The 14,812-nt window shown below is 35.1% G+C and overlaps 1 protein-coding gene and 1 pseudogene across 1 annotated transcript; one reads left to right on the top strand and one right to left on the bottom strand.

Moving 5' to 3' along the window:
• Positions 1–422: 422 nt before the first annotated feature.
• LOC138374779 (zinc finger protein 585A) lies at positions 423–13,762 on the bottom strand. The gene is made up of 4 exons (XM_069457911.1): positions 13,691–13,762; positions 4,468–4,594; positions 4,124–4,216; positions 423–2,485 (listed from the first exon to the last, which is right to left on the bottom strand). Exons 1-4 carry the CDS (start codon positions 13,760–13,762, stop codon positions 468–470), a joined length of 2,310 nt encoding a protein of 769 aa, XP_069314012.1. The 3' UTR covers positions 423–467.
• On the top strand, positions 7,275–7,626 carry LOC138374786 (transcription initiation factor TFIID subunit 13 pseudogene; annotated as a pseudogene).
• Positions 13,763–14,812: the final 1,050 nt, after the last annotated feature.

Genomic DNA, 14,812 nt, shown 5'->3' with positions numbered 1-14,812 from the left:
GCAAAAGGATGAAAAATCACCCACCATTCTGTTAGACAATTTGTTCTGTAACAAACAACTCACAAAACCTGGGATTTATCACTACCATATATATTGTGTTCTTTTGCCATTCAATTTGTTGGTAGCATAACTATCCCGCAGGAAACAGGATTATCATTAACATGATATAATCTTTCTTATGAAGAATTTGGTAAAAGTGTTCCATCAGTTTTCATGAGAAGGCTTTTTCTAATGCACCTAATTGATTCAGTTCCTTCTCATTATTAATGTCCCAAGGTTTAATTAGGCTGATGACAATTTGGGAAGTTTCCCTCTCCTCATTCAGTGCATTCTCAGATATCATCTTCTGAACAGTCATGTGTGACATTTTGGTGTGGGCATTTCTACTTAAAATAATAGTCTGTTGCATGGATTCAAAAATGTACAATCAAATCTGTCCTCAATGAGGTTTTCTCACTCTCTTTATCTCAAGCGTGAATACTCTGATGCATGTTGAGCACTGATTTCTGAACAAAACCTTTCCCACAGACTGCACACTTATAGGGTTTGTCTCCAGTGTGTGTTGTCTGGTGTTTATTCAAATTTGACCTGTCAGTAAAGGCCTTTCCACACTCAGCACACACATAAGGCTTCTCTCCTGTGTGAATTCGCTGATGCACCTGGAGCTGTGATTTCTTAGTGAAAGATTTCCCACAGTCACTGCATTCATAAGGTTTCTCCCCAGTATGAATTCTATGATGTGTAATCAACTCTGACTTCTGTCTGAAGGTCTTCCCACATTCAGAGCACATGTAGGGCTTTTCTCCTGTGTGAGTTTTCTGGTGTTTACTGAGATTAGACCTGCCACTAAAGGCTTTCCCACACTCAGCACACACATAGGGTTTCTCTCCTGTGTGAATTGGCTGATGCACCAGGAGCTGAGACTTGGAGGTGAAGGATTTTCCACAATCACTGCATTCATAAGGTTTCTCTCCAGTGTGAATTCTCTGGTGAGTAATAAAGTTTGACTTCCGGATGAACGCTCTTCCACACTCAGTACATACGTAAGGTTTCTCTCCTGTGTGAATCTTTTGATGCACAATGAGTATTGATTTCTGGTTGAAAGCTTTCCCACATTCATGGCATTCATATTGTCTCTCTCCAGTATGAATTTTCTGGTGTATATTGAGATGTGATTTCTGTGTGAAGGCTTTTCCACAGGTACTACATGCATAAGGTTTCTCTCCAGTATGGATTCTCTGATGTGTAATCAAGTCTGACCTCTGAGTGAAGGCCTTTCCACATTTAGAACAAATATAGGCTTTCTCTCCTGTATGAGTTTTCTGATGTGTAATGAGATTTGACCTGTTGGTGAAAGCCTTCCCACATTTATTGCACATATAGGGTTTTTCTCCTGTGTGAATCCGTTTATGCACATGGAGTTGTGACTTGGAAGTAAAGAATTTCCCACAGTGACCACATTTATAAGGTTTCTCTCCAGTGTGAATTATTTGATGTGCAATCAAGTGTGCCTTCTGGATGAAGGCCAATCCACATTTCATGCATACATATGATTTTTCTCCCGTATGAATTCTCTGATGCACTGTGAGTGCTGACTTCTGAGTGAAGGCTTTTCCACAGTCACTGCATCCATAAGGCTTCTCTCCAGTGTGAATTCTCTGATGTATAATCAACTCTGACCTGTAGGTAAATGCCTTCCCACATTCTGTACATATGGAAGATTTCTCTCTAATTTGAACTTTTTTATGTGTCATGAGGTTGGAACTATTACTAAAGAACTTGTCATACTGAGTATGTATATATGGCTTTACTTTTGTGTGAATTCGTTGATGTACCTGAAGTTGTGACTTGGAAATGAAAGATTTCCCACAGTTACTGCATTCATATGGTTTTTCTCCAGTATGAATTCTTCGGTGTGCAATTAAGTGTGTCTTCTGTATGAAGGCCTGTCCACATTCAATACATATGTAGGATCTCTCACCTGTATGAATTTTCTGATGCATCTTGAGTGTGGACTTTTGTGTGAATGCTTTTCCACAATCACTGCATTCATGATGTCTCTCTCCAGTATGAATTTTCTCATGTATACTGAGATCCGAGTTATAAGAGAAGCCTTTCCCACATTGACTGCATTGATAGAGTTTTTCTCCGGTATGAATCCTCTGATGCCGGAAGAGAGAAGATACTTGGAAAAAGGATTTTCCACATTCATTGCATTTATAGGGCTTCTCTCTAGTATGTGTTCTTTGATGCGTAATGAATTCAAGCTTCTCTACAAAAGCCTTCCCACATTCAATACATACATAGAGTCTTTCTCCCGTATGAACTTTCAGATGTACTTTTAGCTGTGACCTCTGAGTGAAGATCTTTCCAAATTCAGCACATTTATAAGATTTCTCACCAGGATGAATTTTCTGATGTTGAGAGAATGCTTGTTTATAACTGACAATTTTTCCACATTGATTATAGTCCCATAATTTCTGTCCTGTTGGGAGTACACTCAAGGTTAGTATAGAAAGATGTGTTACCATATTTAGTAATATTTTTTAACATTCTTTGATGCATTATTTCATTTATGACTTTCTAAATATAAATTATGCTTTAAACCATTTACAATTGACTGAATTGAGGGGGTCTTTTGGAAAATGAAGTGATGTTTGGGCTCACATGAATTATTTTTCTAGTATCTTTATATCCATAATGCCTCTTTGTAGTCAATGTTTTCTTGACTACTGTAACATCACTTAAAGATTTATTTTCTCTTTGCTGACAGATCTCCAGCTCATCACCAATCTGCCACAATTCTTCTAAAATTAAATACAGCCTACCATCACTTCTATCATCATCTTCCCTTTGAATGTGCAAAGAAGCCTTTTCAGATATTCCTTGCAATAAGGCTAGAAACTAAAATTCCCTTTCTCAATGGAGAAATAGGTGATTTTAGCTCAAGGAACAGCTAACAGAGGCTAGAGGAGAGGGTGCCAAAGGCTCAGTCCAGTTGAATACAGAGAAGAGGGTGATGTTGAGTAACTTGATGAGGAAAGTGCTCACAGTGTACTCATAGGAGACATTTTCGGAAACAATTCAACAGTTATAGGAAATAAACTAGATGAATAAATAAACATGGATAGATGTGGGAAAAGGTAAAAAAACAAGAAACACAGCATAGTAACATTCACATAAACTAATGATCTATACCCATAATTCACGTTAAATTTTACAGCTTGCATGAAGTCAAAAATATTTCCTCATATAAAACAGTGGCTTATCATGGGAAGGTGGATGGGTGTGGAGAAAGGACAGAAAAGGGACTGAATAAAAAATAATAATAATACAGAATCCTCACATAAACTCATGATGATAGTGGGTCCTAAACTGAGGACTATGATTAAACTCAAACCTCATCAGGTGAAGTATAAAAATAAATCAGTAACAAACAAAAAAACAAACCAAGTAGAGAGATCCTGGTCAGTGTGGAATTACTGAAGCAACATTAGAAAGAAATGGCAGGAAGGGTGATTAACGTGAAACACAGCAGAAAGGTACTCCCAAAGATTAAGTGCCAGTAACCCCTCAAGTCATCAGCTGGATGAAAGGCACGGACAATTGGGAAGAAGTGAGAAATCTCATGGCAGTGACTATGGAGAAAATATAATAGGAAGCCAGCCTGCTGGAGATAAAGTTATGATGCATCTCATAGTGAGAAATAAATAAATAAAAGGGTACTAGCAGGAGGGGGAATGCATGACATGTAGTAATTATGAAAGAAAGTAGATCATGGATTGACTGAATGTATAAAGAAAGGCCCTAAGACTATAAGGAAGGTAAGGAAGAGAATGTTAGAGAAAAGACACATATCAAGAAAGATCTCTAATGAGGCAGATTGGCACATGACCCAGAATCCAAGAAGCCAAGGAAGAAGATAGAAGTGACAAAGGTCATCCAGGTACAAGGCATTTAGACATCTGAGAGGCCAACAATGTCACAGTTCCTCAAACAATATAAAAAATTTAGAACCTTCCAGAAGAGTCAGGTTAATAGCATTCCAAAGGATCCAGTCTTTCTCAAGACAAGTGAGACTTACTCCCCTGTCTCCCACCTGCCTAGGTCGTAACTCACTCACCTGGACAGCTCTGATGTAGATTCTCACCCTGCAATCCCCATGGTTCCTTTCCTTGTTCCAACATTACAACCTCTTCTTTGGGAACTTGATATCCTATACAGGGGAGATGATAAAGGATGGGGTCCAGCTAATTTTGTTTCAGAGACCAACCAATAGTCTTATTATTGTTCAATGAGGGTTTGTTCCTCAGAAAAGTAACCATATATTTCTGAGAACAGAGTAATATTATGAGTGCCATAAATAGATAAACCCTGGAAAATGAAGAACAAAACCATCACCTATTTAAGATATCTCATAGTATTAATCAGCTGAAGATGGAAACACTCCTAGTGAGGCCTCCTTACCTACTGAGAGCAGATGTCTGTAGGTCTCCAGCATCACATCCCGGTAGAGGTTTCTCTGAGAAGGGTTGAGGTGCTGCCATTCCTCTCTGCTGAAATCTATAGTCACATCCCTTAATGACACGGATCCCTGTAAGGGTACAATCCTGCTCAATATGAATAGTTATCTTTGGGGGATAGACAGACTATATTTAGGAATATGGAACATGGGATTTGTTTATTTAGCCCCTCTTTTTAAAAACTCACCCATGGAAGGGGCAAGGGCAATATACGTAACCTAAACTTTTGTACTCCCATAATATGCTCAAATAAAAAAAATTTCATTATAAAAAAAAACTCACCCCTTTTTTCCCTATAATTTATTATGAAAATTTTCAAATAGAGAAAATTTGAAAGACTTGTACAGTAAAAACCTATATACCCACAACCTAGGATCTATCATTAAAACTACTTGTTTTATCACACATCTATCTATCCTTTTATCCATCCATCTTACTTCTTTTTCCATTTCAAAGTATACTGTAGATGCCACTATACTTCCTGCTAAATATTTCACAATACAAATCATTAACTAGAATAATATTTGTTTAACTATTTTCAGTAAAATTTACATATAATTAAATGCTATCTATTTTTACACATTTTGTGGACTTACAGAAGTCCAATAAAGAATGTATGCTATTTGTTCTGTACCATAATTAATCATTTATTTTTCTTTTTCTCTTTTAAGAGATGGCGTCTCACTCTGTCACCCAGGTGGGAGTACAGTGGTGATCATAGCTCACTGCAACCTCCAATACCTGGGCTAAAGGGATTCTCCCACCTCAGACTCTAGAGTAGCTGGGATTACAGGCACGTGCCACCATGCTTGCCTAATTTTTCTTATTATTTTTTGTAGATATGTGGTCTTACTATATTGTGCAGGCTGAATTATTCATTTTTCAAAACTGATAATTAAAATAGGCTATCTTTTAGTCTTCTAGCAACTGGATGAATCACCTGTGATACACTTTCTGAGCAATTTAGGACTAGTCATTATGCTAGTCCTGGGAACTCAGAAATGAATTATTTACATTCCAAATATTCTAGCCACTTTAAAAACCTGGAAAATAAAGAAGACTAAAGTTACAGAAGACATAAGTTCATCAAGGTCTTGAACAGTAGATCTCCATGTGGGACACACTGAGGGCCCAAAAGAAGAAAATGTGCATTCTACATGAGGGAGTAAGTTTACATTCCATAGAGGTGCAGAATTTAAGTAGGAAGATAAGAAGAATAATACAGAATATGGAGTGAGGAGGACATTCCCCAGAGGACATGAAAAATGGTGGAGAAATAGGAAAATACACAATGAGTCTGGGGAACAGCAAATAGCTCTATATAAATGGATAGAAGTCCGCATGATGTGTCAGAACGGTAGTTACAGGAAAAACATTTGGATCACAGAGAAGCATGGATTTTTTTACTTTTAGTACTGGTAATTAAGGTGATCAGATTTATAACTAAAATATATTTCGCTATAAAATCTGTATTTCAGGATAACCAAACAAGCAACTGATAAGGAAAAGTTCTTAATAGAATGATTCTAGCTAATAAAGAAGTTAATGGCCGGGCGCGGTGGCTCATGCCTGTAATCCTAGCACTCTGGGAGGCCGAGGCGGGCGGATTGTTTGAGCTCAGGAGTTCAAGACCAGCCTTAGCAAGAGTGAGACCCTGTCTCTACTAAAAATAGAAAGAAATTATATGGACAGCTAAAAATATATATAGAAAAATTAGCTGGGCATGGTGGCACATGCCTGTAGTCTCAGCTACTCAGGAGGCTGAGGCAGGAGGATTCTTTAAGCCCAGGAATTTGAGGTTGCTGTGAGCTAGGCTGACGCCACGGCACTCTAGCCTGGGCAACAGAGTGAGACTCTGTCTCCAAAAAAAAAAAAAGAAGTTAAGATAAAATTAAAATATCACCATTTACAACTACTACTGAAATAATAATCATTAATCAATAATCATTAATCAAAATAAAAAATCATTAATCAAAATCAATAATCATTAATGGTTGCTGAAATGGTTCAGGTGAAAGTGAAAGGCTGAAGAAAAATTTCTAATGGATGGATCAGCTAATAATATCTGCATCCACCCATCAATTTTAACATGACAAAAAGAGAAATAACCAGATATTATGTGCCTCCTGATATGACATAGTAATGAATATCATTATACCACCTATGAAAATATTCTTGCCAAAAAAACATTTAAACCCGAATCTCATCAAGCTTCCAGATCTAACAAGCCATTCAAAGTCAATGGGAAGGAGAAAGGAACATATTGAACAATATCAAGACCAAAACATCAGCTAAATCTAGAGGGCAGCAAATGAACCATTTCTTCAAAAAATAAATTACAAAAGAAAGAATATGGAGGGGAATCTTTTCTTTATTAACAGAGACTCATGAATCATTCTAACCAAATGTAATTTCTGGACCTTGTCTGGCTCTTAACTAAAATGAACTGACATTAAAAAGACATTTACAACACATTTTGAGAAATTCAAATGATAGGTAATAGATGATGTCAAGGAATTACTGTTATTTTGTTTTAGGTGTAATAATGGCTTACTGGTTATGCTAAATAAAAAGTAAAAAAAAGTTCTCATGTCTCAGAGATATATACCAAAGTACTTTTAGATAAATCATGGTGTTTGGGATTTACTTAAAAATAATCCAGCAGCTGGGTTTGAGGGTTGTTTTTAATGAAATAAGAATTGCAGACTGGAAGCGAGCCACTGGGATACTGTAGGCTTGCTGCCTGGTGGGATGGCAGATGAGGAGGAAGACACCATCTTTGAGGAAGAAAATAAAGAAATTGGATCAGGTGCAGAAGAAAGAGACTTTTTTCTAAAGAATTGAGATGTATGACTTTGGAGACGACCAGAATCCTTATACTGAGTCAGTAGATATCTTTGAAGACCTTGTCATAGAGTTCATCACTGAAATGACTCACAAGGCAATGGCGACTGGAAGACAAGGTTGAGTACAAGTTGAAGATATTGTCTTCTTGATTCGAAAGGACCCAAGGAAGTCTGGAAGGGTTAAAGACTTGCTTACTATAAATGAAGAATTGAAACGAACTAGAAAAGCATTTGATGAAGCAAACTATGGATCTTGACACCTTTTGTAGTTTCCACAACTCCATTATGTTCTTAGGAAAACATATATAATATTAATAATTGTATATTTTCTACAGTGAGGTCCTGTTATCTACCTATGTAAATGAAAGATGGAGAAACACAGAGTTTTTTGCCATTGTTTTCATGCCTTTGATTGTGGAGTGATATTGGATTGATTACCTGCCTTTATATGACCATACTTGAATTACTTATTTGGTTTTAATGACCATGCATAAGTTAAACTACCTTGTAAACCATGCAGTTCCTTCTGACTTTTGACTATCTAAAGGATGAAATAGTATTTATGTGTTAGGTATATTTGTGCCGTTGTAACCTATACTGTAGCTATTTAATATGTGAAATCTAAATGGCATCTTTGACTTTACAATAGCTGAAACATGTGCTTTATGTATTCTGAAATTTGTATACAAAAGTAGACAGAGAGGTTGCTAGAGTGAACTTTTTCGTGTTTCTTTTAAGGAGATGATAGAGGAAAATATAGTTTTTTTTGTAAGAATGCTAATCTATTTTAAAAGATAATGTATTTTAATATTCTTTTCTTCAGAGATCAAGAATGATCTTATTTTTTTGGAAAAACTGAAAGTTTCATGTGAATGCTTCTGTGTTGAAAGTCTTTTTTGATTTAAAACCTTTTGGGGCCTAAATACACCATTTGTTAAGTTTTGTGATAACTCGTTTTCCGAGATCAGATTAAAGCTTTTAAAAATAAATGCTTTCAGTAGCAAGAATGGCATTGCTTAAAAATTGAATGGCAGTGATGGCAAGATAAGCATTTAGGATAGTGTTTTATTAACATATCTGTAAGTACTTGTTCATTGTGGAAATGTGTACTTGATGAAAACCATTATGTGTCTATGGAAACTACTTTTATAGTTCAGGATATACAGGTTTTATGTGTATGTAGCTTATTTTAAGTCTCACTCATTTTTACAAAATCTCTTCCAGAAAATAAAAGAGGAAGAACACTTCCCAACTAATTTTGTAGGCCAGTATTACTAAGATATCAAAACCAAACAAAGACAGTACAAAAAAAAAAATAGAGAACAATATCTTTCATGAACTTGGATGCAAACATGCTCAACAAAATATCAGCTAATTGAATCCAACATAGAATAAAAAAAATTACATACCACAATAAAGTAGAGTTTATAAAAGAACTCTCTGTAGTACATTTTGTAACTCCCTGGGAATCTATAATAATTTCAAAATTAAAAAGTTTAAAAAATATATTAAAAGAAATTTATTCTCAAAACGTACAGAACATTTTGGGATGCACAAGACTGGAAGATCAGTCACAAGACTCACTGCATAATTCATGAAAGAATATGAATTATGGCTGACCCTTGAACAACACAGGTTTCAACTGTGTGGATCCACTCATACGTAAATTTTTTTAATAAAAGTTACACTGAATATGCCTCTCTCTCCTGCCTCCCCTTCCACGTACTCTACCTCAGTCACCTGTGAGACATCAAGACAAGACCAAACCCTCCTCTTCCTTCTCCTCAGCCTATTCACTGTGATGACAACAGGATGAAAACCGTTATGATTATCTACTTCCACTTAATGAATAGTAAATATAATTTCTCTTCCTTGTGATTTTCTTGATAACATTTTTTTCTCTAGCTTACTTTATTCTATGAATACAGTACATAATACATATAACATACAAAAAATGTGTTAATCAGCTGTGTTATTGGTAAGGCTTTTGTTCAACAGTAGACTATTGGTAGTTAAACTTTTGGGGAGTTAAAAGTTATATGGGGATTTTAAACTGTGCAGGGCTCAAGGGTCAAGTGTACTCATTTACCTAAAGTAAGACTATAGCGTTAAAAGGGCTATAGAAGGAAACTGGCGTTAACCATTAAGAGGTAGAACTCATATTAAGGGTGAAGGTGAGAAAAATGTTTTAGAAATATTCTTATCAGTTTTGTGTCACCGTGTAGATTCTGGTGTCACACATGGATTTAAGGACTAGAGGAGGCAGCTGGGAAAAGAAGACAAGAAAAACGACTTAAATTTTGTACATACTGAGGTTTAGGTGACAGGACATATGTGAGGATGTACACTAAGCAGCGGACAGAGAGCCTGTGTGGAGATGAAGATCCAGAAATCATAGGTATAGAGCAAGTCATCGAATTCAGGGGAGGGCATGAGCATGCAGGAAGGATGTGGAGAAAGTATTAAAGCTACTTATAATTTTTAATATCTAAAATTATTGTGCTTGAAAGCTACCTGCTTGATTTCTTCATTTAACTGTGTTCAGAGATTTGTTTCTTTGTGATGTGTAGTGATTCTGTTCATGGGACTTACAACATTGTCATTTCTTTGAAAATGTTCCCTATATACCTGAAAAGAATACACGTTTTTTAATTTTTCTCTTTGTCATACACTTGCATACTCACACCCTATGTACACCAAACCTCCAGCCCTCAAACCCTAGATCATCGAGAATTTAATGGGGAATCAAAAAGATGTCATGTTAGTCTGGAAAGTAGCTTTGACACCTGATCAAACAAGCTTCTTATAAACAGTTTGTCCGGGAAGAAATCTCCTCACACAAAAAGATAATAATAAATATCTCCTGATGTACAAAGATGCTCTAAGCAAAAAGGATGAAAGAAAAAACAGAGGACATTAAGTGAAATATAAATTGACACAAAGAGAAGAAAACATTTTACCATGAATTTAAGGAATTCACTAAAACAATTGACTACTTAAAATAATTAAATCCAAGGAAGAGTTAATGGAAAAACAGATAGGCTAAGAATATAGTTATGTAAATTGTTGAAAAATAAATTGGAGAACTCAGTAAAGAAGTAAAAAAAGCAAAAATGCAACCTAAAAATGAAGTTCTCCATGAAAGGGATGAAAAGACCCTGCAAAAACACACAAGGTGGCAAAGAGCTGATAAAGACAAGTGAGAAACATGAAATGGAAATAAGGATTTTTAAAAGGTAATAGAAAAAAAAATTTTAAAGTTTAATGAAAACATCCAACAAACAAAAGAATCCTTGAAGTGGCAGTATAGAATTTGTCTTGCTATTTACAGTACAAATTTAATAGATATTGTCTTAAACAATAGATTAGAATATTTAGTTCAAAAAGTTAATGTTGTAAAGGTGACACTAAAAGAACAAAACAAACAAAAAAGAATCCAAACCTTCCAAATTACAAGAAAAGGGACACAGGAGATAAATAACTTTTTGACATTATTTTTAGTACTGTTTTGCTATACTACATATCATAACTTCTGATATATATTAATAGTATTATTTTTAGATATTTTACTTATTTTTAGATATTTTACTATCTTCATTTTGACTTCTTTGACTTTGGAACGGGCTACTGAATGAAAAAATGTTTGCTTCACTTATTGGCCAATGATAAACAATTCGCTTTTGTTTTCATCTACTCCTGAATGTAGTTAATTAATATATTAATATTTGATTTCTGAATCTAGGCTGATAATTTCCAGGTTTTTTGGGCATCAAGGTTAATAACGTAAACAAAAATAAAACAAAACCAAAAACAAGGTTGACAATAATTTTGAACAGTATCTTTTACGTAAAATTATGGCATAAAGATCAACTCTAAAAACACATGAACTTTTCTATCATTTTTGACTGTGTTGGAAGTATTAAGTCAACATTCTAATTTCTTCAAGGACTTTTGAATCACTCATTCTTACCAATGTAGACACTTATTTTTGGTAAAATTTTATCCTTTTGTGTAGGTTTTCATATTTTTTGTACAATTCTATATAATATTGATTCATGATTATTTTAATCTTAGGTGTAGAGGTAACTATGTCTCCTGTTTTGTTACATACTTTAGTGTGTATCTTCACTACTTTTTCTTGATCATCACCACATAGAGGCAACTGTTTCTATCAAACATCTTCATGAACTATTTTTCTTCTCTGTGACTGATATCTTTCCTTATCTTTTTTCAGTCCTTATTGTTCTTTTATACTATTGACTATATTTAAATCTATATTTTTCCCCTCTAGAGTTTAGCTTTACCACACAAACTTCAAAATATAGTCTTTTATTCATTGAAATACTTTTTAAACTGTGTTAAAGTATACATAACATAAAATTTGACATTTTAATCATTTTTAAGTGGCCACTTCAATGGCATTAAGTACATTGAAATTGTTGTATGATAGCCTACTACTTTTTACTTCTAATTTAATACTCCTGGTCAGAGAACAGAATCAATACTATAGGAAAGGTTTATATTTTTTGTTTACTTTGATCAATAAGTTTTTGAGATTAGTGTGATAAAATGGCCAATGGTACATTTAATGATTTCTGTTTATTTTACCTAATATAGCTCAAAGACACATTATTAGTAAAATAAATGTTGATAAATTTTATAATTCTTTGTACATTAATCCTTTTGTAAGTAGGAACTATTCCTCTTCATGTCTTTAGGTGTTCTATATCTTAAATTCCTTCTGATCTGTTCCTAAAATTGCAGCTCTAGATTTCTTTTGGCTCTTGTTTCTGAGTCAATCTTTTTCCAGTCCTTTATTTTTCAATGAGGACAAAAGCAACCCCTGACAGCTAAGAGTTACGCTGATACTATCAGTTAATTTCCGTGTTGCTACAAGACATGGCAGGATCAGCTAAGTCATGGTATTCTCCATAGTGCTATACAGAACAATCTCACAGAGCACCAACATCAAACAAGAGCAATCTCTGACTATCATGGTGCAAGACAAAACCAATTATGTTTGAGCATAGAAAAAACCAGAACATTGTTCAAATCACAAAACTGAACAAACATGTCCTTATTCTGGCTAATACAGGTGATTGCTGCTTCTTTACCAATTGCAGCTTTAGCTTCACTCCATTCTTCCTATGTTCTAGATAAAAATTATAAGATACCCAATCATAAAATTATCTAGCAGTGACAGACGTGGAAGTTCACTGAGATTCAGCTGAGACACTTAGTTCAGGTTACTAAACCCTGAAATTAAATTCCACTACTTCTTATATTTCCAATAGAAAGAGAAGATATGACAAGAATGTCCAATGCTACCTTGTTCATAACATTAATATTTCCTGTGTTTTTCAAAACAAACATTAAAAGGTAATGTGTACAAAGTTTGGCTAACAGGCCATTTTTTGTGAAATCCAAAGAAAAACAATTGTAGCTGTTTTCACTTGCATACAGAACTAAGCAAACAAAGAAAACTAATAAAACTGGTCATCTACATAGGGAGACATGGACAGGCAGAGGAAAGGTGAATGAATCACAGTCCCATCTTTCCTGTGAATTTCTTTCACCATAATACTTTTCAGCGCATTTCTTTTTGTATTTTTCTAATTTTTGAACTGAGTGTATATATTGCCCATTCAAAAAATTAAACTATTCCTAATAAACTATCACAATATCTTCAGAGGGATAAGAAATAATATTACACCCACAAAATAAGAACAGGATGCTAATAAAAAAGAATATTTAGAAAACAAACTAAAGTATTTAAATCTCAAAACTTTGAATTAAAATGCTGATACATGCAATGAGCAGCTCAGTAAGGGCTGGAAGACAAAGTTGACGAAATTTCCTAGAAAGGAGAGCAGCAAAGAAATAGAAAATATCTGAGGAAAAAAATGGAGAACCAACATCTGAAAAACAAAAATTTCAAAAAGAAAATAGAGAAAATAGTTGTGTTTGGAGAGGCAATGTAGGAAGAAATGGAAAAATACTTTCAAAATACCATATGAAAGTGACTTCTAACCAGATATTCTATCTACAGTCAAAAGATCAAAATAATTTTAGGATGAAATAAACAACAGTTTTCCTTGACAGTCCACCTCTCCACTGTCACACATTCACTTGGCCTCTAGAGATGGAGACATTACCCAAGTATTGCTCATTTTTAACAGAAGATCAAGATTTGTTTCAGGAGCAGCAGGTCTAGAGTCTGGCTGCTTCCTGTGGCCCATCTGCCCCTGCCCAGAGGCTCTGGTGACTGATCAGAGATATCTATTCCTGGGATAAATTCCCAAACCTGAGATGACTCCTCACCTCATATGAGCTGTGATGATCCTCTGGAGACAGGACTGGGGATCTCTGGGGTGAGGTCCAATTAGCTGGCATGGCCAACTGGGTCGCAACCCTTGTTCTCTAGGGAGCCTGAAGCTTAGCAGTATTCCGTGAACTCAAGCAGAGCTGCTAGGAAGATCTGGACTCTGGAGAAAGATCTGGCCCAAGGGCTCTCTAGAGACACCATGAAACCTGGAAAGACAATGTCCACATAGTCAGTCATTCAATATAAACACTTACTAGACACACCAAGGTGCAGGTCCCTGAGCAAGAAACCAGACCAGTGGTTCTTAAACTTGGGTATGCATTCAAGTCATCTGGAGGGCTTACTAAAATATAGTTAAAAAGTCTGATCCGTGACCCCCAGAGTTTCTGATTCAGGAGGTCCGAGGTAGGTCCCAAGAATTTTCATTTCTAACGAGCGCCCAGATAATGCTGATACTGGTAGTCCAGTGGCCATATTTTTAGTTAGAACCAGTGCTGTGGAGAATATAAAGTTTAACAAAATCTGTGATATGTATTAGTCATGGTGAAATATGGGAACAACCACGAGATTTGGAATAACAATACTGCAGATTTGAATTGCAGCTCTGCTACCTTTCAGTTATGAAAATATGAAGAAGTTATTTCAGTTTTAGTTTCAGAAATGAGGATAAAATGCCTAGCTCATAGTTGTGAAAATTAAATGACATGATGCTTGTAAAGTACTTCATACCCTCCTAGCACATGAGAATCATGCAATATCAGCAATTAGCATGATCTATCAGATATCAAAACTTAATATAAAAATAATATAACCAAACAACTAAAACAATATACCAGACAATATTGATCTATATATGTGACAAAGTGCTATTCAATTGAGTGTGCACAAGACATTCATTGCATAAATGGTGCTGATATAACTGGCCATCTTCCTGGAACAAAAAAAAGTACATCTCTATCACAAAGTATTCAGTAGACAAATTCCAGTAGGACTGAACATTTAAATATATGTATTTTTAAAACCCTAAAGAATATTAAAATAAATTTTAGGAGTATATATCTGTATAACATTGTGGTGGAGTGGGAAGGATCTTACTCCACAAGAGGAAATCAAGAAGT

The sequence above is a fragment of the Eulemur rufifrons genome, chromosome 24 (assembly GCF_041146395.1).
Source record: "Eulemur rufifrons isolate Redbay chromosome 24, OSU_ERuf_1, whole genome shotgun sequence".
NCBI classification, from domain to species: domain Eukaryota; kingdom Metazoa; phylum Chordata; class Mammalia; order Primates; family Lemuridae; genus Eulemur; species Eulemur rufifrons.
The sequence above is the reverse complement of the archived record's forward strand: the minus strand, read 5'-3'. Positions and strand labels throughout refer to the sequence as shown.

Coding starts and splice junctions, on each gene's coding strand:
- LOC138374779 (XM_069457911.1), bottom strand. CDS start 13,762: ATGCCAGCTAATTGGACCTCACCCCAGAGATCCCCAGTCCTGTCTCCA. Junction 4,595..13,690: donor ATCATCACAGCTCATATGAG/GTGAGGAGTCAT, acceptor GTACCCTTACAG/GGATCCGTGTCATTAAGGGA. Junction 4,217..4,467: donor CAGACATCTGCTCTCAGTAG/GTAAGGAGGCCT, acceptor TCCCCTGTATAG/GATATCAAGTTCCCAAAGAA.